Source organism: Schistocerca serialis, chromosome 1 (genome assembly GCF_023864345.2).
Source record: "Schistocerca serialis cubense isolate TAMUIC-IGC-003099 chromosome 1, iqSchSeri2.2, whole genome shotgun sequence".
Lineage (NCBI taxonomy): Eukaryota > Metazoa > Arthropoda > Insecta > Orthoptera > Acrididae > Schistocerca > Schistocerca serialis.
Window position 1 is genome coordinate 871592043 of NC_064638.1, and position 26628 is coordinate 871618670.

General features: G+C 39.2%; 1 protein-coding gene across 2 annotated transcripts in view; it reads left to right on the forward strand.

Annotated features, from left to right (window-relative positions):
• LOC126486030 (MLX-interacting protein) overlaps positions 1–26628 on the forward strand; it is a 452104-nt gene that overhangs the window by 348405 nt on the left and 77071 nt on the right. For both annotated transcript variants that reach the window (XM_050108920.1, XM_050108919.1), the window contains exons 13-15: positions 4740–4867; positions 6765–6888; positions 12542–12671. In XM_050108920.1, coding sequence (XP_049964877.1) covers positions 4740–4867; positions 6765–6888; positions 12542–12671 — 382 coding nt within the window. The remainder of the gene's footprint in view (positions 1–4739; positions 4868–6764; positions 6889–12541; positions 12672–26628) is intronic.

Consider the following 26628-nt stretch of genomic DNA (forward strand, 5'->3'; position numbering starts at 1 on the left):
GCACGGCCTAAACCAGGAGAAAAAAGGGATGAAAATGTCGTCAACAAGGAATACAGTTGAGCTTAAGGAATAGCATCAGAGACAATATTGACAGAGTCATCTATGGAGAACCCAAAAACGCGAAAGGCATCAAAACCAAAAAGATTTTCTGCGTTGCTCTGGTCGACCACAAAAATGGGAACAGTGTGAACGACGGATTTGTAAGATACCTCAGCATTAAACTGTCCCAAGAGAGAAATCTTCTGTTTATTGAACATCCGTAATTGCTGAGTGACAGGTGACAGAAGTGGAGAACCCAACTGAAGATACGTCTGAGAATTAATTATAGTGGCAGCAGAACCGGTATCCACTTGCATGCAAACATCTCGACCAAGGATTTGGACAGTGAGGAATAACTTCCCTGAAAGGGAAGAAGTGCAATTGACAGACAACACAGAATCAGAATCAGCGTTATGTTCATGAACATCATTTATGCGGTCGGATTTGCAAACGGAAGACACATGACCTTTCTTTTTGCAATTGTGACACACAGCCCAATGTTGGGGACAATCCTCACGTGAATGTTTCGTAAAACACCGCGGACATGAAGGAAGTTGCCGGGGGTTTTGCTGCAGTTTCTTAGCGGGTTGTTTACGGCTAGGCCGAGGCTGCGCGTGGGAGCGCACTGCGGCCACATCGGCCGGTGGGGACGTGCCGCACGCGTCGTCAAACAGCGCACAGAGGTTGTATTTCCCCGACATCACCCCACGCCTCTATTTGCGCCCCAGCGGCGCGAGAAATTTCAAAAGACTGCGCAATGGAGAGAACTTCATCTAGACTTGGATTCGCCAACTGAAGGGCACGTTGCCGAACTTCTTTGTCGGGCGCCGACCGGATAATAGCATCCCGTACCATGGAATCGGCATAGGATTCTTTGTGAACGTCAGTAACAAATTGACACTTTCGACTGAGGCCGTGAAGTTCAGCAGCCCAAGCACGATAGGATTGATGTGGCTGGTTTGGACAACGATAAAAGGCAACACGAGAGGCTACCACATGCGTTTGCTTTTGAAAATAGACAGACAGAAGTGAGCACATTTCAGCAAAGGACAAAGATGCAGGATCCTTCAAAGGAGCCAATTGCGACAACAACCGATACATTTGAGGTGAAATCCAGGAAAGGAACTGAGACTTACGTGGTTGTTCGTACGTGACATGAAATTCCAAGAAGTGCTGTCGAAGACGTTTTTCATAATCAGACCAGTCTTCCGCTGTCTCGTCGTGAGGAGGAAAAGGAGGTACAGCCAACGACGAGAAACGCCCCGCATTTGACGCCGCGACGAAATCGCGAACCACTGCTGTTAGAAGCGTTTGCTGTTCAAGGAGATTTTGCAAAAGTTGCTCGACAGTAGCCATGGAACCCTGTGGGTCAACGGTGAGAAGGAAAAATCCACTACCTCGTCGCCAATTGTTATAACATCAAGTTTAACAAGTATATTTCAGAATGACACAACACATATAAGTCGCAGAGTAAGTTGACAAGCAAGACATGTGTACACGTTAGCATTCGAATAAGCACTGAGTCCCAGTCTAGCGGCCGCTGCTCGGCTGGCCGCTTAGGTGGCGCAGCTGCTGCATGGCTGGCAGACAGCGCCGCACGTAGAGGACGCGCGTAATTGCGCGGCGGCGCTTTGAATGATCGGCGAGTCACAACACTTATCCCATCCCATCTCATCAAAGGTAGGGGCCGCGTGTGAAAGCAGCCAAGACATTACCAGCTCTGCTGCAATTTCTTCAAAGTATTTTATGTGTACATGACCACCAACCGACTGTCCATCAAAATGAATGGCCACTAACGAACTGTGGCTAAGAACAGAATTGACCATCAGGCTGTGGAACACGCTGTTGAGCACTGGATCCTTCCACCTAGCAGCTGCTTTTCTGAACTCATAGATTGGAGTTACCCTGGCAAGACATCCTTCTCTCCCATAATCCTCCTTATATCAGTCTACAATAATCCCTTGCCCCACACCTACCCTCTCCTTGCCCCAAAACCATAAGTTCACCCATTTTGCCACCACTTTCTCTTCCCCAAAGCCCTTTTCTGTCATCTCCTCCCAACCAACTCCCCATAATCATCGTCATCATCATCATCGTCATCATCATCATCATCATGTGCTGCACAACCTCACCATGGCCAGTGCCTGCATGTTAAATTTTTATCCCATGCGCTTTCACTCAAATAAAAACAAAGCAATGTCCTACTCACTGAACCATGGACGTTTTATTATTCTTACCTCAAAAACTTGAAAGGTCCAAGGATGTGTAGATCGAATGCTTCTGTTTATGGGCCATACAGCAGATACGCTGAACCTAACTATGGAATTTCTGTTTCCTCTGGCACATGAAGAGAAATTTATGGTTTTGTGTTGTCATGCCAAAGACATTATCAGTTAACTGTGAAGAATCTATCGGTCAGATCAGTTTATTTCATTTTTGTAATAGGCCAATAGAGTTACTACAAATATTTACCAGTATTTAACAGGCCATCTAGGCAATATGGGGTTTGATTGTGACCAACCATATTTGGTGTACCATTAGACAACTTTATTTACAAGACAAACCTCTCAACTAGAACTTCAGCAATTTAAAAACACAAACAACTTAAAACTGACTTAAGAAACACTAATGAATTAAATTGGAAATACCTTAGACTAGGTTATTCTCAATAACCTGTGCCAATTTTTAAAATTATACCAACAAAAATAACCAATGTTTGAAAATGTAATATAGACCTATAGAAAAACTATTCTCCTGCCACCAGTTGTTGAATAGATTTTTTTATGTATGTGCATTAAATCTTAAAATTAGCAACACTTAGTGTGGTGATGAAATTGACTACTGCCAGAAAGGATCTTGGAAGAATATCACAAACAAATATACAAAAAAAGGGTTAACTCAATTGTAGCAGCACTGTGCAGTTGACAGATAGCTCCTGTCACTCAATACAGCCACCGCAGCAATTCATAAGCAATGGGCTGAGTACAGTATCCAGCCCAGGAAGCAATCACTTGCTCCTCCCGTCTGTCTACATGCAGATCCACAGCGAGCCACAGTCGTCCACCACATCATTGCTGCTTAATCTGCCCAGAGCAAGAGTGCCGTACACTGCCAAGTTGCTGTTGCTCAGGACAGAAACGGACTGTCCTCTTGCCAGTGCACCACTGTTAACACCTTGAGGAGCAAGCACTGCCCTCTTTCCTGCTTGCAAGTGTCATCAAGGAGCAGCACAGTATCTACATTTACATCCACATCCAAACTCAGCAAGCCACCTGACGGTGTGTGGTGGAGGGTACCTTGAGTACCTCTATCGGTTCTCCCTTCTATTCCAGTCTCGTATTGTTTGTGGAAAGAAAGATTGTCGGTATGCCTCTGTGTGGGCTCTAATCTCTCTGATTTTATCCTCATGGTCTCTTCGCAAGATATACGTAGAAGGGAGAAATATACTGCTTGACTCCTCGGTGAAGGTATGTTCTCGAAACTTCAACAAAATACCGTATCGAGTTACTGAGCGTCTCTCTTGCAGAGTCTTCCACTGGAGTTTATCTATCATCTCTCTCCGTTGGATCTTCTCTATCTCTTCTATCAACCCTATTTGGTACGGATCCCACACCGGTGAGCAGTAGCCAAGCAGTGGGCGAACAAGTGTACTGTAACCTACTTCCATTGTTTTCGGATTGCATTTCCTTAGGATTCTTCCAATGAATCTCAGTTGGCATCTGCTTTACCGATGATTAATTTTATATGGTCATTCCATTTTGAGTCACTCCTAATGCCTACTCCCAAAGAAATTGTGGAATTAACTGCTTCCAGTTGCTGAGGTGCTATTTTGTAGCTAAATGATATGGGATCTTTCCTTCTATGGATTTGTGGCACATTACACTTGTCTACATTGAGATTCAATTGCCATTCCCTGCACCATGCGTCAATTCGTTGCAGATCCTCCTGCATTTCAGTACAATTTTCAATTGTTACAACCTCTTGATATACTACAGCATCATCCGCAAAAAGCCTCAGTGAACTTCCGATGTTATCCACAAGGTCATTTATATATATTGTGAATAGCAACGGTCCTATGACACTCTCTGCGGCACATCTGAAATCACTCTTACTTCTGAAGACTTCTCTCCATTGAGAATGACATGCTGTGTTCTGCTATCTAGGAACTCTTCAATCCAATCGCACAATTGATCTGATAGTCCGTATGCTCTTACTTTGTTCATTAAACGACTATGGGGAACTGTATCAAACATCTTGCGGAAGTCAAGAAACACGGCATCTACCTGGGAACCCGTGTCTATGGCCCTCTTGAGTCTCTTGGACGAATAGCGCAAGCTGGGTTTCACACGATCGTCTTTTTTGAAACTCGTGCTGATTCGTACAGAGTAGATTTCTAGTCTCCAGAATATAGTTTAAAAGTCAGCAGGCTGTCACTGATATTGAGTGTGCTGAATAGCAATACAGTTTTGACTTTACTTGCCATGTGAGAAATTCGGTAAACAAAAAATGTGGCTTTCTTCTTGCAATTTAATTATTTGCTACAAAAACAAAAGTGTCAGTAGTTCTGAAAAGGTAGTGATGTATCTCATTTCACTTTTGTATAACTAGAAATTACTAAGAAGTAAACATGTTGTCAATAGTGTCACTCAGATGTAATGGTGAAATGTTTCTTGAGTTTTCTTTGTTGATGGTGTTCACAGCTTAGTAAGGCAGCAATGTTGCAGAAAGGTGCGGAATACATCCAACAGCTGAGAGCTGAACGGGATCAGCTGCGAGAGGAGATGCTGAGTCTCCGCCAGGAAATAGAGTGCCTCAATGCATCAATTAGGTATGGCTCCAGAACATTTTATTTTTGAAATTTCCATTACCGTCCAAGAAAAATAAAACTTCCATTTCGAAACCAAATGCTTAGTTCTTAACCTTACGTAGAAAATTGTAACGGTACTAGCCACCAGTGTGTGCAGCTTTCGTGCCTACTTTAGAAAGTCCACCTGAAAATGCTAGTTGGTGATGGTTCAAGGTAGAACTTCAGAGGTGCTGTTCCTCAGCTTTTTCCTCAGCTTTTCAGTAGTGCTCCTAATGTGCTTTGAATCTTTAAAGTTTAGTTGTAAGAAATCCAAGAACTTTGAACAGACAGAATAAAATTTACTTTCTAATTACAACGTGGTAGGAAAAAAGAAATATTATGCTTAGTTGCTTGTGACTGTATATAAATATAAATCGTATATATAAATATATAATTAATACAGCAAATACCCATAAGCATGTGAATGTATACATATACATATGAAAATAAATAACTTAAATCCTAAACTGTAGTAACCAAGCCCAGAGAGCAAGCTTAATAAACAGACAGTTTATAGCAATTGCGTATACCTATCATTTTTCTGCACTTTAAATTGTGCGGATAATAAATTCTGCTTGAAAGTTATTCTGTAGGGGGAAATTGGCTACCACTTGTGTTCTTATGTGCCTACAATAAATTCTGTTAACTAGTTATTCAGTAATGAGGGAACTGGCTGCCAACGCATTCTTGAGATGTAGCTTACATGGTGCTTCTTCATTAATACCTGATCTTTTCATGGTTTGCTGACAAGTGATTGAAAATGTTTGTTTCTGAACAATAAGATATATTTTTGTACCTAAGTAAGTGCTATTATGTCTTCATAGATTTTCTCATTCCTATTATTGATTTTGTTAACTGAGTTGTTGAAAAAAATAAATACTGGGTGTTTGGAAATTCCAGTTACCAGCTTCTAGGGCTTGTAGAGGGAATTAGTACATAATATTTTGAATAGGAACCCATGGCCGGAAACTAATTGTTTCTGTTGTACAATGGTTTCAATTCAGATGTGTAACTTGTCCACTTTTGCTTGAGAAACTGAATTAGACATGATACAGTACAAGTATTTGGTAACAGTTTGAAAGAAAACATAACAAAACATTCATTTATCAATTAAGCACATTTGTTTATGTAAACAATTAAACATTACATGTGTACATTATTCCGGAACAAAAAAGGACCCAGCATACTGTATGTACAGAACAGTACTGATGCACTACAACAGCATCTCGATGTGGCGAACACCAGCGTTGTTGCAGACATCTTACCTAGGAAGCACATTCTGGTACAAACTCTCCATCCCACCTGGTGCCTCTTCAGTTTCAAGTGCAGCAGCCAAAATTCGTGCCAGCAGATCTTCCTCTGCCTCTACAGGAGTCCTGTAAATTAAACTTTACATACGCCCCCACATCAGGTGACTGTCTGACATAGTACATGTCATCCTGTCTACCCTATTGGCATACTAGGACAAGAAGCTCTTGAGATTTTTCTCTTTCCCTTGACAGACATGGATGTGTTACACATCTGAATTGAAACCATTGGACATGGGTTCCTATTCAAAATATTTTGTACTCACTCCCCTCTAAAAGTCCTAGAAATTATAATGTATGGAGATCTAATATTTTACTACTATCTCATTATTTTCAACTATTTCTAGAAATTAGTAAACATAACTTCCTTGAAATAATTTTTGTTATGTGGTTAAGTGGGCATTCAGTGCTCTCTCTCTCTCTCTCTCTCTCTCTCTCTCTCTCTCTCTGTGTGTGTGTGTGTGTGTGTGTGTGTGTGTGTGAGGGTGCGAACGTGCTTTTTGGCACAGGGGAAGCATCTCAAGGATATAAAACCATTTTTTTAGGATCATTGGATAAATTATTTGTTACAGCAATTGTCAGGCGCTGCTTCCAGCTACTGGAGCGCCTGTCTCACGGCAACGAACCAGTAAAATGAAAGAAATGTTTGATGAATATGTTCGTATCAGGACACTAGAGAACTGGAAGTTCTGGATCGTATCCTTTCAGACATTCTTGTATGTCTATTAAGTAGTTTATTATTCTTAATCCTAAACTTAAGTAGATTCGTGAACAAATTAGTTCTTGTAAATTGTTCAAAGTACCGTCATACAGGGTGATTTCAGACGATTTTGTCATTATTTTGATTGTAACTTTCGTATATATTGTTAGATTAAATTAATTGTTATGGAAGTGGTAGGGTATATGTGTAACGAATAAAATATCCCATAACCAGAAAGTATATATGTAGGTATATTTATCTGAGGCAGTTAAATAAAGTGTCTGAAGTCACACCATGGATTGGGGTGATTTCGGACACGTGTGTTTTTAAATCTCTGTCTGAAATTACAGTATATAGAGGGTGACTTCAGACAGTTACTGCATTTTTTTCAAATTCTACATGCTTTTTATTTGATTTTGGTGACATTGTACACATTTTAAGGGAGCCCTTTGTTATGAATAAGTGATATGGAATGATATAATGGATTTTATATATTACAGATAAGTTTTTACTTTGCAATAATTTAAACAAACAGTCTCTTTGTTCACTTCTGCTCAAGCTCATTTAATATTCTGACTGTCGTTTGAGGAATAAATGCACTCATTCTTCTCCTGGCACGATATTACGAAATTTCTTCTCTTTTTTGCTAGATTTATCAAGTTAGCCTTTAACTAAATATCTAATATCCAATATAGTGAAAGGAAATCCCCAATGTGCAGCCCTCAAAATACCTTGCTTCACCATTTCTTCTTTATTTGGCACTGGCTGTCCTCCCAATTTTTTCGGATGTGCTTCCTGCACTTTATTTTGTAGGGTTGATTTAGGTATACCATACAAATCACATGCTTTTCTGTACGATAATTTACCACTATGAATATCACGAACAGCTTTATCTAAAAGTTCTGGGTCATAATTACACCGTACTGTAGCACCTCTCCTGCTCTTACAAATTCTTTGCATTGTCCGAAATCACCCCACACAGTACACAGTTTTACAAAAACCGTTGTTATTTTATAACCTTGCATGAGAAACTCAACAGACTTGTACAGAAATTGTCTCAATGCTGTTAGCTGCTGAGTGCGTTGACAATTATGGTTACAATAACTTCCCGCTCGGCACAACAATAGAAAGTTTCCCCTTTACGATAATGCATGGATTTTTAACACAGAGACTGTTCATCAGTTATTCACCTAGGGAAACAATTGACGCAAAATAAAAGTTGTGGAAAGTGATAAATGCAATCTTGCGCTTAAAATAACTGGCGCATGGAAGTTAAAATAAGTGACTCTTTGTTTCTATGCAGTAGCAAAGAGCAAATAAGCCATACTGTCCGAATTCATCCCGGTGTCCAAAATAACCCCGTTTGACGGTACATGTTACTTTATGTAATGACACAAGAAGAATGTATAATGAAACTATATTAGCAAAAATATGTTTGTCTTTTGACAACAATTCGATTAGAGCACACATAGGACTTGTTTCTGTTACATACCTGTGATCCAAGAAGTAAGTAGATCTTTTTACTTTTGTATTTGTCTGTCCTTCTGAGTCAGTCCAGAAAGTTAATGCAGTGAATGTGAGAGAAAATATCTGTTTATGAGGTAGGAAACATTTATTATGTGAGCAAATGTAGTATGATGTAAGGTAATTAATAGCCAACAATTGATTCAAAAGATTTGGCCGAATAATGTATGCGATACCACTAAATTCTAAAGCAGGTGCAAATGTGATGCTTAATGTTTTCAACTATCAAGTAATTACTAACCTCTGGAACACCCAGATATTAATGTAAACTTCCATAATAACAACAGTGGTACAATTTGTATCAACAGGAAATCAGCCATTGGAAATCTATAATTGAGTACTCATTACAGTCAAGTTGTGATGCAGTACAATTGATTACTGACTTGAGCCAATAGAATTGATTACTGCCTTGGGCCATTAGGTGCCATATTTGGATCTACAAAAATCAAATAAAAATTGACAAATACAGTTTTGTATATTAGCCACTTCATGTTCCATTACTGTAAATCTGAATGTGGCCCATAATTGTTGAACCTGGTAGGCAGCTGTATTGCATTGTAACTGTGACTAGTAGTAGACAGTCAGCAACGAACTTATAACATGTAACAGACAGACAGTGAAAACAACAAAAAAGTGAAGTGAACATGGTAACTGGGCTTCCTTATTGTAGTTGCTGATCACAAGTCTAGGCGATATTACCATGTTTCATGACAGGTGCAAAGTGTATGCAGTGGGGCATGCTACAAGTGTGACATAAGTAGGGAACTTGCAATGCTCTTTTCTGCAGTTTCTGGTTAGGTACCATTGTACATTCATTCTGAGGATATGAAAAAAAGATAAAATTCAAAAACATTGTGCAGTAGACCTCAGACAAGTATGAGCTGAGAAAGATTATGAGGATGGGTTCAGCAGCCAGCAAGTGCCTTTGGATCCCTAATATGAAACACATATATTTTGGGACAGTATGAAACAATGACAAAATGCTCAGCTTACCTTCAAATTTTGTCTAACTTTAAAATTACCTCGTTGAATGGTTTCTGTCCGTTTCCAGTGAAGACCGTTGACTTTGGGGATTGAAAACATTTTTGGCTCATTATCATGGTTTCCTCTTTGGTGTGGCACAAAACACTTGTATAGCATCCCAAGAATATAACTATTCTGTCAACATAAAAACTATTCTCACATGTGCACAAAACTAAGCTAGTAGCAAGACTTTTTAAATACATTTTTATGTGCCGCCAACATGAACTCTGTTCAGAATAACGTGTGCATAAAGAAATAATTTGAAATCCAACACATACTCTTCTATGGCTGATTTTCTGTAAAATAGAGCTTTAAGTGATGGAGACTACCTCTTCTTGCAATACTCAATGTTTTAAACAATGCATATACGAGGTGTGTTTTTTAAGTAAGGTCCATTTGAACATAAGGTTATTTCATAAAAGTAAATTTATTTTCAGAAAGTACATATTTCACTCTACTTTTCGACATAGTTGCCAAGTTTGTTGAAACACTTATCATACCTCTCAACCAATTTTAAAATACCCTCTTCATAAAAACTTGACGCCTGCTCCAGTAACCAAGACTTCACTGCCATTTTCACATTTCGTCGTAATTGTAACGGTTGCCAGTGAGGTGTTCTTCGAGGTGGAGGAACAGATGGTAATCACTCGGTGCAAGATCAAGACTGTAGGGTGGGTAGTCTAAAACTTTCCAGCCAAAACTGTCCAATAAATTGTGGGTCTGACCTGCAGTGTGTGGTCTTGCATTGTCATGGAGAAAGACAATTCCCTTTGTCAGCATGCCGCATCTTTGTTTTGAATCGCTCTGCGTAGCTTCTGCATTAATAGTGGTTCCTTGTTGCATGAAGTTGACCAACAAGACACCATGCCTATCCCAAAACACCGACGCCATGATTTTGTGCTGGGGCAGAGTCTGTTTGGCCTTCACCTTTACAGGCAAGTGTGTGTGTGTGTGTGTGTGTGTGTGTGTGTGTGTGTGTGTGTGTGTGTGTGTGTGTGTGTGTGTCCATTCCATGTTCTGTGTCTCCATTCCATGCTCTGTTGCTTCGACTTGGGCATAATATGCGAAATCCTTGTTTTGTCTCCAGTTACGATCTGACTCAAGAAGCTGTCACCTTCTTCATGATAACAAGTCAAGAACTTCATCACACACTCAATTCTTTGGTTTTTGTGGTCCTCTGTTAGGAGTTTCAGGAGCCAACAGAAGCACAGTTTCCTAAACTTTAGGTGTTCAGAAACAGTGTTGTAAAGCACTGATCTCGACACGTCAGGAAATTCGTTTGAGAGACCTATTATTGTGAAGCGCCTGTTCTCACGAACCCTCGTTTCAACTGAAGCCACCAAATCGTCTGTAATCAAAGAAGGGCGACCGGACCGGTCCTCATCATGGACGTTGTCGCGGCCAGCTTTGAATTCTCACACCCACTTATGCACTTTGCTTTCACTCATATCAGTATCACCGTACACTTTGCAAATATGTTGATGAATTTCTGCAGCAGACAGGTTCCTTGCTGACAAAAACCATATCACTGAACAAACCTCACACGTGGCGGGTGAGTTGACAGTCTTAAACATTTTGAAAGCATAGAACAGAACTGTACAGGTTAGCTACAGAGCTGAAACTGAGCACAGTTGTTCCCGAGGCATGCTGGTACACGACGCACATGCTCGTTGCGGTATACGCGCGATCTACTAGTGTCTACAACAATTCGGACCTTACTTAAAAATCAAACCTCATATATCTCACAGAAACTTGGTTACTAATTTTGTTACAATTAGTGGTTATAGCTTTTGCCACCAGTAACATTCACTTTGTGGCCATGGTCTTTAGCACGCAAGGTGTTAGACTTTGGCCTTGGAGCTCCTGAGTTCAATCCCAGATAGGAGTGGGGATTTTTCTTGTTCAAGTCCCTCCAGTATGGCTTCAGATCCGCTCAACCTGATATTAAATGCGTACTAGGTGTCTTCTTGTGTGTAAAAGGCAACCAAGACAATTTACCTGCCACCCTGTATCTCCTAGTACCACAGCAAAGAAAGGCTGCAGTCTCCCTACAGATAGGCCAATAGCCCAACCATGGGCTAGCACCACAGACTTTGCTTTACTTTTTTTAACAGTCATTGTTTCAGAATTCAGAGTTTGTCATGAGGCCTGTAGTATGAGGAGGAGGTGGTTGTAGTCAGTGTGATCCACTGCACATGACTGCTGCAAGATTGTATGATTATTCTTCAGCTCCAGATTGTCTGCTTCTGCTTCTGTAGAGTTTTCAGTGTGATCTTGACTCCTGGCAAGGCACCTAAAGGAGGTTTTTAAAAAAACAACAAAACTGAAAAGGCTCAAGAGGTAAGAAGTTGACAACAAGGCAGATTCCATTATTTTTGTATTTGATCCTTGGCAGGCACAAAAAATTTAATTTGCAAAATCAGTACTATGTTTTACTTCCTCCTGCCACTTCCATTTTTCCCCTCCATATGTTGTCAGTCTTATTTTTGTTTGTGTTCCCTTCTTTCTTGTTTATGCACCACCTTTAAATTTCTAATGATATCCTGGCAGTGGCCTCAGTCTTCTATCTGAGTAATTGTTCTTCCTCATAAATTTTGTGTACCTTTGTTTTTTCTTGTTTTGATTTTAAATGCTCCCTTGCATATTGGGTGACATGACTAGTTGCTATTGACCAACTATATTTTTGCCATGGAGGGGAAATCCCATTTTTACTTACTTTACAGGAATGAATTCATTTTCTCAATACTTTTCATCCTACTAACATCTGCTGTAGTAAATATATAAGACTATTCTAGCCTTCCTTTGAAAATATATATAAATATTGTAATTATTGTAAGACTTAAGTTCAGACATTCTCCTTTCCAGTTGCTTAGCAAATTCTGATGGGTCGGGTTTTATCTCATAGGATCTTCTTTCTAAAGTTTTCTTTTGCCAACAATTCTTTATTACAATTCCTTATTTAATATTCTGTAGCGTATATTTTCTAATTCTGACCCATTGTTCACTTACTGTTTCTCACTCATTCTTTAGCAGTTGTTAAAATTAAACATGTTTCAGATTATTTGTTTGGGATTATAGTATTTTACTTTAACACATATTCAGTTTAGCATATTATTTGAACCACTTTTGTCATCATATACAGCAGCTGTGAGCACTGCAAGCCTTGATGATTTATACCGCTCCACCTTATTATGGGTTGAGCAGCACTGTTCCCTTGTTGAACTCCGACCAGGTACGTACACACAAGCATGGAATTTTCTACTGCCTATTACCATATTTACCTGATTATAACACAAGGTTTTTTCCAAATTCATCTTTTGAAAAATATGGGTCATCTTATATTCACAAACTAAACTATAACTGCTGGGGTCAATGATTTTACATCGTTTAAGAGATTAATATAGAGGTCATCCTGCACTTACAGGTAAAGCTTTGACTTTTGAGGTTTTGTACAACTTTATTTTGAAGAATTCCAAAGGGCAGGGCTTAGCAAACAATGCTTTTGTTCAAATAGGCTCAACATTTCCTGAATAGCCGATTCGTTCAGTGCAGTATTCACCTCGGTCACACAATCGTGTGACATTTGGCAGCTTAGTTGAGAACTACAATGAATGCAGGGAAGGGAGTGGTAACTTGGTAGCAAATTTTATCATGCTGCCAACCACAGGAATGTACTGTACCTTTTTTAGGAATAGCTACCGTGTTTAAACTGCAGTTTGCCTGAATCCATTTGTACTCAGAATCGAATTGACTTCAAAGTTGGACAAATACTCAACAGTAGCATAGATTTCTGCAACAGATACTAAAAGTCTAGGTTATGGCCAGTGGCCTACTTATGTATTTTGTGCGGCAATGTTGTCGACGCTCATCGTGAGGTATAACAGGAATGATAGGGTCTAACACAGCCAATGAGAGAGTGGCAGACAGACGATATGTTTGGAAGCCAGAGATGATGCAAATTTCTCACATTAATATTGAAGTGAAATCTGCTGCATGTTCAGGAAAAAAAGTCATGTTCTCAGATCCTACTGTAACCACAATCTCAGAAATGGCCAAGTATTTCTGACAATGAAGATATAAGTTTCACAGCTGTCCTGCTAGAATGATGATGATGATGATGATTAAAAATAGTGATACCACAGATGACAGGAACAAAAAAGACAGTAAAGTTAAAAATTAATGTAAATCATTTTCTTTTGTTTATTTTATCACTCTTTGTATAATGTAGACAGTGAATAAATGACATAAGTTTAAATAGACACTTTATAAACTTTCTAGGTAAAACCCTTTCAGCAGTAAAAGTTTTTAATTTTGATTAGTCAGAGTATGTTAAAAAAATAATTTTTTCTGAAGCATCCTCTTTAAAATTGAGGGTCGTCTTATTTTCAGGTAAATACGGTACATTGCCTGCTTTCAAAGTTAATTTTTCATGTTATGCCAGTTTTTTAGCACAAAATGCGTTGTTATCAAATAAAACAAGAGTATAAGTGTTGTAACATAAGGTTATTGGATAAACTTGGTAACTGTAAGATATTTCATGACAGTCTACTAGCCTATCACATATCAAATATTGTTTCATCTCCTTTCATGTACATCAACATGACTGATCACGGCACGTAAGTACTTGGCAGAAGGTTTATTAAATCACCTACTGACTATTTCTCTACTGTTCCACTATCAAACAGCTTCAGTGATTGCCACCCACCTCGGTTATCATGTCCAAGAGACACTGTCCCAAGTTTCACAGTAGTACAAAATCATCTGCTCTTCTTTGGACTTTTTTGATCTCCTCCGTCAATCCTGTCGGGTAAGGACCTCATACTTCACAGCTGTACTCTACCAGAGGATGGACAAGTGTAGTGTAGGCAGTATCTTTAGTTGACATGTTGCATCTTTTACATGTTCTGCTGATAAAACACAGTCTTGGTATGGCTTCCCCACACCATTATCTTTTAAGTTGTTTGTAATTCTAATTACTAGGTATATAGTGGAACTGACAGCCTTTAGACTTGTGTAATTTATAATGAAACTGAAATTTAACTGATTTCTTTTAGCATTCATGTGGATGACCTCACACTTCTCCTTATTTAGAGACAATTGTCACTTTTCACACCATGCAGATACTGTGCCTCGGGTCATTTTGCCATTGGTTTTAATTTGCTGAAGACTTTTCTCAAAGGTAAATGACAGCATTGTCTGGAAACAGTCTGCGAGGACTGCTGAGATTATCTCCTAAATCGTTTATAGAGATTAGAAAAACAGAGGACCTATAACACTTCGATTACTACAAACTGTGACCTTTCTGATGACAGTGAATCACAAATCCTTTTGCACAAATGAGACAGTCCCCTCCCCCCCCCCTCCTCATAGGCTCACAATTTGATTAGAAGTCGCTTTTAAGGAACAGAATCAAAAGCCCTCTGGAAATCTAGAAATATGAAATCAGTTTGAGATCCCAGCCAGTAGCACTAACCACTTTGTATGTATATATAGTTGTGTTTCACAAGAATGATATTTTTTTAATCCTTGCGGACTATGTGGCAGTAGGCAGTTTTCTTTGAGGTAACTCACAACATTTGAACACAGTGTATGTTCCACAGTTCTGCTGCAAATAAACATCAGCAATAAGGGTCTGTAATTCATCGGATTATTCTTAATTCCTTTCTTGAGGATTGGTTTGTCTTGTGCAATTTTGTGGTATTTAGGTACGGATCTTTCGTCTAGCGAGCAGCTGTATATGTTTACAAGCATGGAACTATTGTATCAGTATACTCTGAAAGGAACTTAATTGGTACATAATCTATACCATAAGATGCCTTTATTAAGCAGTTTAAGCTGCTTCACTATGCCAAGGATATCTACTTCTAAGTTACTCATGTTGATAGCTGTTCCTGATTCAGATTCTCGAATATTTACACCATCTTCTTTGGCAAAGGGGTTTTATAAAACTTTGTTTTGTAACTCCACTTTATTGGCACTGTTGTCGGTAATGTTAACATCGGTATCATGTAGTATACTTTGCATAAGACCAGAAGGTCTTCAGATTTTCTGTAAAATTTCGAGACAGAGTTTTGTTGTAAAAGCTATTAAAAACATCCCACATTGAAATCCACACTAAGTTTTGAGTGTCAGTAAAACATCACCAATCTTTTGAGATTTTACATTCTTTTAAGTTTGGCATTCTTTTTTCATTGCTTCTTTGACAGTGTTCTGACCTGTTTTGTGTACCATGGGGGATCAGTGCCATCTTTTATTAACTTATTCAATATAAATCTCTTAGTTGCTGCCAATACTATTTCTTTGTATTTAAGCGACATCTGGCCAACACTTACATAGTTAGTTTGGAAGGAATGGAGACTGTCCCTTGGGAAGGTGTCAAGCAAATTTTTATATACTTTTTAAAATAGATGTATTTTCTATTTATTTTTTGTGGTATTCATCCTCGCTACAACAACCTTGTGGTCAGTAACCCCTGTATCCATCTTGGTGCTTCCTATTTGCTCAGGGTTATTTGTTGCTAAGAAGTCAGGTATATTTTTGCAACCATTTACACTTAGGGTGAGCTCCTGAGCTAATTGTTCAAAATAATTTTTTGAGAATGCATTCAGTAGGATTTCGGATGATTATTTATACCTACTGCCAATTTTAACCATGTATTTTCACCAATGTGTTCTGGATAGGTTGAAGTCACCACCAACTATAATTGTATGAGTGGAGTACCTATTTGAAATGAGACTCAAGCTTTTTTTTAACTATTCAAAATCTGTATTATCTGAGTTAGAGTATTGGTAAAAGAAACCAAATGCTAATTTATTCTGGTTCTCAAGTATGAATCCTACCCATACTAACTCACAGGAACTATCTACCGCAATTTCATATAAACTAACTCTTAATAGCAACAAGCAGTCCACCACCAGTGGTATTTAGCTTATCCATTCTGAACACAATTAGGTCCTTTTGTAAGAATTTCAGCTGAGTTTGTCCCCAGCTTTAGTCAGCTTCAGTGCTTTCTATTAGCACTTAGAACTTTGATTCTTATCCAACACAGCTACGATGATTTACAACTACAGTACTGAGTGTTGCTGTGTCCACCCTCATCCTGTGTTTGTCCTGCATCCTTTGAGACTGAAGCCCTTTCTGTATTTTCCCAAGACCCCCTAACTTAACAAACTGCCCAGTTCATTCTTCACAGCCTCTGCTACTTTCGTAGTTGTTACCTGAGTGTAGTGGACCTTTGACATATGAAGCAGAACCTGGAACCCCACTGCACTATAGCACATGTCAAGGAATCTACAGCCTGCACAGTCACAGAACTGCCTGAGCCTCTGATTCAGATGCTTCACTGGGCTCTGTACCAATCATCTGCCATCGGTCCTGTTGATGATGCTACAGATGATGAGCTCTGCCTACATTTCACAGGCAAGACTGTCAGTCCTTACTAGATCAGATAACCAGCCAAAACCAGCATCCTATACTCGTCATGGCTTCCGGAAGCACATCCGTGTCATTCTAATACAGGTTTTCCTAAGTTTCAAAAAATACCTACAGACTTGTTTCTCTCCCGCTGGATACTGGCTTTCATTATGTTACAGTTGAGATACATGTATTTAGTAACAAAAGTTGTGTTAGAGCTTTTTTTATCAAATATTTTCAAAATAAACACTTTTCTGCTTCAGAATAAGACAACACAATGTGAACAGTGGTTCCTCGTTTGGGAGGATTATTTCTTTACTCTAAATCAGGTCAACCTGTTTTATGTTTAGTCTGCTTTCCCTAAATTACTTCTGTTGGTTGCTGCATCTAATTTCTTCCTCCCATCTTTTAGAACACTAGCTGTATGCCCAGTAACTTCATTGTCAATATAGTGTAAATGCCTTTATCACTATACCCTCTGTTATTCCTTTTATGTGTTTTCTGCATTGAATAGTCATTATAGTTTGTGGCCAAAAACAGTCTGAAAATATTGTAAGGTATTGCAGTGGATGTTGGGCTGAGAAGTAATTGTTGAGAAAAACATTCGATCCATTGCACAGTTTCCAAGTTATTTAGCACTGAAGCCAGTCAATTTGGTCATCATGCCTGTAAATGCAAGCAGCCTGCCAATACAATTAATGTCAGTTGTTCTCATAGCATAGGTGATAGTGCACCAAACTGTCAGCATTGGTTCAGTTTCAATCCTTACTACCGTCCCATGTGCAATTTTTGTATTACTCTCTTGTTCAGTTTTAAGAAACCAAATGAAAGCACGTTTGGCAACACCACCTCTGGTTAGCTGCTGGAGTTTGCGCTCATGACTACCTAATTGGCTATCTTCCCTACTAAATAATTTGGGAAAGGCGCAACATACCAAATTTTTTTCTTAAGAATTATTTCTCAGCACAACCTCCCCAGGAACAGCCTTGAAATCTTTTCAGACTGTTTCTGACCACCCTGTACAAGCTCATAAGCATTAAATTAAACATAATCACCATGCAAAGGATGTAGGCAATAATAGTAATAATAAATGTAAGTTCAAACCAGGTTGGTTGTTGGAATTGAGTGTGTTGTAGAACAAATTCCCACCACTGCGTTACACGCAGTGCTCAACAGAATCGCAAGTTCCACAGTTGGTCGAGAATGCACTATAGCCACGGCATTTGTTTTACAGAGCATTGTCTGCAACAAGATACTGTTTATCAAAAGGAAAAATAGTTTGAGAAAACTGTAAAAGTACAGAGAGAACACAAACACTAAAGATGAAATTTTTAAGTGTTGTCAGTGGAAACGTGTAAAAATAAATAAACTAGCCTAGCCTTCAAGACTGTTAGTTGCTTACTTAAGGAGGATAGAGGAATGTGTTGGGGAAGGTCAGAGGGGGTTCCACCCATTTTTAGTATGATGAGGGGGTCGGGGGGAGAGAGAAATGCTGTGCCATCTTCAAACCAGAGATGAGATGTATTTTGGAATAAGTGGAAGAGAAGGGGCTGGGGAATACCAGCGAGAGAGCAAAACACATGAAGATAAAAAAGTGACAGAATAAGTTATTGAGTAAATAAACAAGAAATGCTACCAAGACTGGCAAGAGGGATAGGGTAAAAAGGAAAAGGGAGGATATGTCAGCAGATGTAAACTTAAGGAAGGTGGCAAAATGTGACGATATGTTTGTGTGAGTGACATTGCCATGCTTTCTGATTTTTCCCAATCTCTCTCTCTTTTCCCCTGCAGGAAGGAACTAACAGTCGAAAGCTAGAAGAGTGGTTTCTACTTAGAAATTGCCTTCTGATGGTAAGTACTGGCAAGCCATTCTGTTTCCTTGTAATTTAGAGGACACTGTGCTACTGGCATCGATTGTGTGCCTTTGTTTGGCTGTGCATAAACTGATAAGCCATCTCCCACTGGTGAGAGAAATCAATTTGGTGATGCAGCAGGTGTAGGTAGTGACAGTAAAGTGCACAGGACAAATATTGCAAAAGGCACTGTCACTGTGATACAAACATTATGACGAAGAACTGGGTTGAGAGGAACAACAGCCCATGAGGCCATTGTGGAGGACATATCCAAAAAACTATCTGCTTAACTTGGCAGCATCTGGGCATATACAGGGTGACACATGGGAGATGGACGGTTTTTAATGAAATAATACTCAGCCAACTTTAAAATTAATGCATGTTTATCTACACAAAATCAAAACTCATTATTTGCCATTTTAGTTAACAAAGTTATTCGTGAAAAATAATGTTGTCAAGGCGATGTCCATCATTTCAAATGCAGGACTCAAGTCTCTTCTCAAAATCCTCCATCACACAGACTAAAACCACTGCAGGGATGGCAGCAATTTCTTGAATGATTGCATTCTTCAACTCGTCCAAATTTCGTGATTTGTGGTTATAGACATAGTTCTTAAGGTACCCCCACAGAAAAAAGTCACACACTGACAAGTCAAGAGACCTGGGAGGCCAAGGAACATTGCCAAAACGTGAGATAATCCGGCCAGGAAACATGCGTCTAAGAACTGTCATTGAAGTGTTTGCGGTGTGCAATGTTGCCCCATCCTGCTCGAACCAAACGCGTTTTAAAGGGATTCTTTGTCTTCTTTGTTCTGGTTTCAAGAATGTTTCAAGAAAATGAACGTAACAAACCGAATTAACAGTAACTGTGGCCCTGTTCTAAAAAAAAAAAAAAAAAAAAAAAAAAAAAGAGAGGACGCTGGTGGATAAGATGTGGATGCTCTGGAGCCCAGTAACGTAGGTTTTGCTTATTCATGGTCCTGTTTAAATGAAAATGAGCTTCACTACTCATCAATAAAATTTCATTTTCATTCGATCCCAAAATCACTTGCATTCTGTAAGCGAAGTCTTCTTGTACAGCAAAATCAGTTTCCTTTAGTTGTTGGGCAATGAGCTTTTTGTAGGGATGGAATTTTAGTTCTTAATGCAAAATTCATCTAACCGATTCACGATTGATTTGTAACTCACTAGCATGACATCTAGCTGACCGTCCTAGGCTTCTGACTGCTGCTTGCCTTACGCTTTATACACTTTCTGGTGGTGTTACTCTGCCTCACAGGGCCAGGATGCTTCTTATCCAGTATGTTTCCAGTTGATCCGAAGTTTTCCACCCATCTGAGGGTTATGTTACGGCTCGGAACAGCTCCATGTGACTGACATTAAACCGCGCACGAAACAGTCGCTGCATAGCAATCATAGACTCGCCACTTTTCACGAAATTGTCATAGACACACTTGACATTGCAAGTCCCACTCCTCCACAGTGACTGAGTAAATGAAATGGCATCTTGTGTGGATCAGAGCTATCCCCACCACAACCACCTCCCACCACCATGCCCTCAGTACTATGCAGTCGCTGCATAGCAATCACAGACTCACCACTTTTCATGAAACTGTCATAGACACACTTGACGTTGCAAGTCCCACTCCTCCATAGTGACTGAGTAAATGAAATGGCATCTTGTGTGGATCAGAGCTATCCCCACCACAATCACCTCCCACCACCATGCCCTCAGTACTACGCAGTTCAAAACCATCCGTCTCCCATGTGTCACCCTGTACATTCACTGCAGATGACAAAACTTATAAGAGGTGAAATATTGTGTGGAAAATATATTTAATGTGTACTGAAGTATGAAGATAACTTCCCTTCCTCTCTTATTTGGCAGATACCTTCTCTGCCACTTGTAACTTATTAGGTTTTCATATCTCATCTGTTGTAGGAGAATTTCGATCTTCATGTGAGTGTAGTTTTATTTCTGAGTTCCTTTCTGTCATACACACACTAATTTGTTAGATAAACAAAGACTAATTATACATAATGTGGGATGTGACTAGTGTAGTGGCAGTTCCAGAGACAAGAGGACGCTCCTGGAGCTGTAGCAGTTTATCTAATACACATTAATTAATTTTAGTCTGTGTTTTTCATGTACTTCTATGAAGAAGTGAACTGTTCCTGTTTATTTTACCATGTAGACTAGTGTTTACTACCTTACTCTTAATTAAGTTTTTTGGTGTAAATTTTAGTGCATTATCTTTGTGTGAAGTGCCTTTCGTTGGTATTATAGGTTAGAGGTAGCATGGCAGCAGAACTTAGATTGCACCCAGGGACTTCTTGGGTTAGTGTTACATTACTCATGCTAGGAATTGCCCACTGCATGTAAACAACTGGAAGCTATGTTGGCCCTGGTTGACAAGCTTCAGGTTGCTGCCCTCAGCTGCAGTAGCATTGGAGCATCGGAGACAGTTGCTTTGGCATTGCTGGAGCCTATTGTGCCACTCTGTTGCCACTGCACCTTCAGATCCACACGTCTCTGCTGGCCCAAATTTGCCTGATGGTGATTGGTGAACAGTCTTGGGGTCATGAATGACTGGGTGTAAGGCAAACTTAATACGGACTGTATGGCTGCTCCTTTATGCCTCAAGAACAGTTTTTAGGTATTGCCCACTGCTGAAAGTACTTCTGAGCTGGCATGGTATGTCTTACGTGTTGGGAGCATGGCTTATGCTCTTGAGAGGTGCAAAGAAGCACAGAGGCTGGGATTGTGTGTTGGTGGGAGCTCCAATGTTAGGCCGGTGTTTGAGCAGCTCATTGAAATATTGGGCAGGTTGGAAAAGAAGATCAGTATCCACTCTGTTTGCTTGCCAGGGGGTGTCATCCAAGATGTGGAGGAGGCTATGCTGGCACTGTTTGTGTGTAGTGACTGCACCTGGTTGCAAACCAGGCTCATGTCAGCGCAAATGGTGTCTGTCACGTGGGTTCGTAGGACATCCTTGGTTCCTCGAGGTGGCTGGCTGATTTGTTGAAGACAGCTAGCCTCATCCATGAGGTGGAAGCAGAGATATCATTTGGTACCCTAGTTCCCAGAACTAATTACTGTCCTCTGATTTGGAACCAAGTGAAAGGCTCAGACTATTCTGTGCTGATCTTGAAGGCGGATTTCTCAACTTGTGCTATCCAATGGAGAAACATTGGACCCCTCTCCCTTAATGGATCAAGTGTGCACTACATCCAGTGAGAGGTTACCAAGGTAGTGGAAGACTTGCAGCATCCACATATGGGATTTTAGCACAGAAATCCCCTCGCAGGCCCAAAAAGACATGTTCTGAGTCCATATAGGGTAGCATTCTTCATAGCAGATTGGTGATAGGAAATGTTACTATAGTATCAGTTAGTGACAGGAGCGTCTATGGGAAAGTCCCAGAACTGGTTTCACTTATAAATGGTTACAGTGTTCACATACTACTTGGGACAGAAAGCTAGCTGAAACCAAATGTCAGTAGCCATGAAATTCTAAACTCAGACTGGAATGTATGTCACAAAGATAGGTGAGTTTATAAGCAATAATATCTAGTGAAATTATTAAAGAGTTAGAATGTGAAGTAATTTGGATGAAGATAAGTGTCAAAGGTGGCTCAAACATGGTTATCAGATGCTTTAATAGATCCCCTGCCTCAGCACCAGTAATAACAGAACATCTGAGAGGAAACTTGGAGATTATTCATCTAAATTTCCTGGTTGTGTTACAATTCAGCTGGAGATTGTCAGTTATCAGCTACAGCGTAGGTGATTCAAGTGATTAGGATGGGTAGTAGGGGCAGAGAATTGGGTAAAATCATTGTAAGTGCTTTATCCAAAAAATTACCTTGAGCAGTTCATCAGAGAACTGACTCATGAAGATCAAATCAGAGTCCTGCTGGAACAAACAGAACCAAACTTTTTCGCTTTGTTAGCATAGGACAGGGAACTGATAATCATGAGGTCATTATGACATCACTGAATACCGCTGTAAATAGGAATACAAAGAAAGGTAGAAAGATTTTTCTGTTTAGCAAGAACGACAAGAGACAGATTTCAGATTACCTAATAGCTCTACATGAAAATTTCCTCTCAAGCATGGATGATGTTGAGCATCAGTGCACAAAGTTCAAGAGCACTGTACAATATGCCTTAGACAGTTACATGCTGAGCAAAATTGTGGGGGACAGAAAAGACACACCCCGATTCCACAACCACATTATAAAGCTGCTATGAAAGCAAAGAGAGCTTCACTGCAAATTTAAATGTTGCCAAAGAATCACAAACAAATGAAAATTAAACAAAGCCAAAATTGACATAAGGAGATTTAATCGTGAAATGTTCAGCGAATTCAGCAGTAAAATTCTACATACTAACTTCACAGAAAATCCAAAGAAGTTTCAATCATATGTTAAATCAGTAAACAGATTAAAGATATTGATCCAAATGCCCGGTGACCATAATGGCATTAAAACAGAGGATGGAACTGTCCAAATATAATACTCATTTTTCTAAAACTGTTCACTCCTTTAAATAGCCACACAAACAACAGAGTGAAAGATATTGAATTAAGCGATCAAGGGATAGAAAAGAATCTATCAGTTTGATTCTACACAGAGTAGGTCTCTTGAGAAGCAAAGCATTGTTAACTATATGCAAAAAAGCACTGGTCATTTCCGTTTTTAGGAAGGGTTGTCAGGTTTACCTGCGAAACTATACACTTTTATCTCTGACATTGGCCTGATGTAGAATTTTGGGACCAGTTTTATGCATGCATATTATGTTATTTCTGGAGACGTTGTGTGAAACCCAGCTTGCTTTTTTTCCATTAAGACCCAAAAAGTAGTAGACAGTCACCCAGGTAGCTGCCGTATTCCTTGACTTCCAGAAGGCATTTGATACAGTTCAGCACTTCAGCCGAATTAACAGAATATGAGCATACAGAATATCAGACCAACTGTGTGTTGGGGTTGAAGAGTTTCTAGCAAACAGAAGACAGCATGTCATTCGGAATGGAGAGAACTCTTTAGGAATAAAAGTAACTTTGGGTGTGTTCCAAGTGAGTGTTATATGACCATTATTTTTCACAATGTAGACAAATGACATTGTAGGTAATGTCAGAAGTTCCACGAGGCTTTTTGTGGGTGATGTTGTTGTATACAGAGAAGACACAATACTATAAAATTGTAGCAAAATGTGGAAGAGCTGCAGATGATGGATGCTTCGTTCAGGGAATGGCAATTGACACTCAGCATAAACAAATGTAACAATCACTGGAAGCAGTTACTTCCATAAAATACCTAGGATTATGCATACAGAGCAGTTTGAAGTGGAGCAACCAGAAAAATTATTCAAAGGTAAGACAGATATCAGACTGAGATCCATCAGGAGAATCGTCAGGAAATTTAGCCCATTAAAAAAGGAAGTAGCTTGCAAAACACTTGTTTGACCAATATGTGAATATAGCTTGTCAGCCTGGGATCCACACCAGGTAGGATTGATAGAGGGAAACCCAAAGATCGAGCAAAGGGCAGTATGTTTTGCTACAGGTTAATTTAGTAAGTGCGAAAGTGTCACAGAGGTGCCCAGTCATCTCCAGTGACAGATGCTGCAACAGAGGGGTTCTGCATCAGTTTGGTGTACTGTTAAAGTTCCAAGAGTTTGTGTGTCTAGAAGAGTCAACCAGTATGTTGCTTCCTGCCATGTATGTTTTGCGAAAAAACTACGCAGACAAAATTTGAAAGATTCGAAACCACAAGAAGGCTTATCAGTAATCTTTCTTCCTGTGAACCATACGAGACTGGAACAGGAAAGGGGGAAGTCACACTGGTAAATGAAGTACTCTCTGTCATACACTGTAAGGTTGCATGTGCTGTAAATGTGTAAAAAATGGTTACTCTAATGCTACCCCGAGCGTTACATTTTCAGTCAATTTAAAAGTGCGATAAAATGTGAAATCGGTATATTGCAGCAAAGTTTATTAAACTTTGCATATTTCAGTGAAATTTATTACTTAACCGCAAAACATCTGAATATACAAGTGTGCAACTTGTACTGTCTTTAATATATCCATATTATATGTGAAATCACCACAAAGATGACAAAAGAGTGAAAATTACAATTATAAATAAATAGTTGTTGCGTAAATATGTATGTGCTAGATATGATGTTCTGCTAACGCTAAACCAAGGATGTTTTATTTATACCTGGATAGAGTACTTAACAAATAAAAGTGAGGCAAGAAACAAGCATCAAAGTTGAGATACATAGTCAAAAATCACCACCTGCAACTTACAAAGCTTTACTAGATGACTTCCGACAGTACTTTTTCTTGCTTTATTGCATGTGAAAGGATAGTAGTGTAGAATTTTTGAATTTTTTTGCTTATCTTTTCTCTTTGCTTCTCTTTAATTCGCTGCAATCCATAACTAGATATAAATACAGCATTATTGCACTAAACACAGGAATGTTTGTTAGGAAAGTGGCAAACATACATCGCTTGCTTGAATTTTGGAATGGGTGTTTATTTCTGGCTTCGGCTGTATTTTTACTCTTTAGTTCTCATAATTACAGAACAAGATTTTCTAAAAGATGAGTAAAACTACTTTTTTCTGTCGTATAGATATGGTATCACTGGGATTAGCTGCTGTTAATTAACCGTTACACTGTAATGTCTTGTTAATTCGTGAATGAATGTGATTGTAGTGTGTTAAAAATAGGTAGGCACAAAAGACTAAGGTTTCTATGTTCATGACAAAAATTCTTTTGTGTGTCACTTTTATAACGTGAAACTCAAGTAGAAGGACAATTTGGGGGAAAAACACGTTAACAGTGCTAGTCAAAAGACAAAAAAACATCTGCAGTGGCTGTAGGAACTTCATCTAAAATACTGGCTGCTACTGGTGAGATGCTATAAAATGTCAAAAAAATGAAAATTGGTGTTGAAGTTTGGTCATTTGTGAATAAATATGTACCCGGTGCTGACTGTATACCCATTTCAGACAGACTTCCCCAAGAATGTGTCAGGTAGTGCAGTGACGAAATGAAAGAAGAAATCAAAGATGCTTTTGACAAAAATGGCAGGTGCATATTTGCAGTTTTATTTTGGACGACTGCAGCATCAGAACATAAACTGTATTGTAACTTTTTAGATGTTGCTAACAAGTTCTGCTATCAGAAGTTCTTGTGCCTAGGCCACAGTAGGGACCCTAAAAGACTATAGCATTAAACATGAAAATAAACTTAGTAGATGATATCTTCATGAAAGTACCAAAGGAGCTAAACTTTATTGTCAAGTTGTCTGCACTCTTGCAAAATGAAAAAAGCATACCTTCAGTTCCTTCAAGAGAAATTTCCTCACCTGAAAAAAATCTTCACCAATCCAATAATCGTGAGAGGGTGTTCTTGGTTCTATGCAGTGCAGTACTTGTATACATACTTGCCAGCAATCATGGAATTTTTCAATCATTCAAAAACAAAAAAGCTCACTCTTGATCATCATTTAAGACGTGAAGCTGCGTCAGATTTAGTCTTCTTAGAGTGCACATTTGTAAGTTGTATATGTATTAACATTGGCAGTTCAATTACAACACTAGAAGACACGACTTACCCATTCGCATGTTTGTTAAGGGAGGCATTTGAGAGTGTAGAATCACTATTGAAAAATTCTGAAGATTGTTTTTCAACAGTTGCTATTAATTGTTCCGACACATTCCAAAACTAGGCATGGGCAGCATTTGCAAAATTTTGTCTCAAATCTGCTGCTATGTAAGGTTTACAGTAACTACGTAAACACACATCACAATGCCCAGCTAATATTTTTTTACAAAAACATTGGCAAGCCACCTGACTGTTTTTTTAAAAATTCCATTGACATCTTGCAAACTGTTTCAGATGTGATGAGAA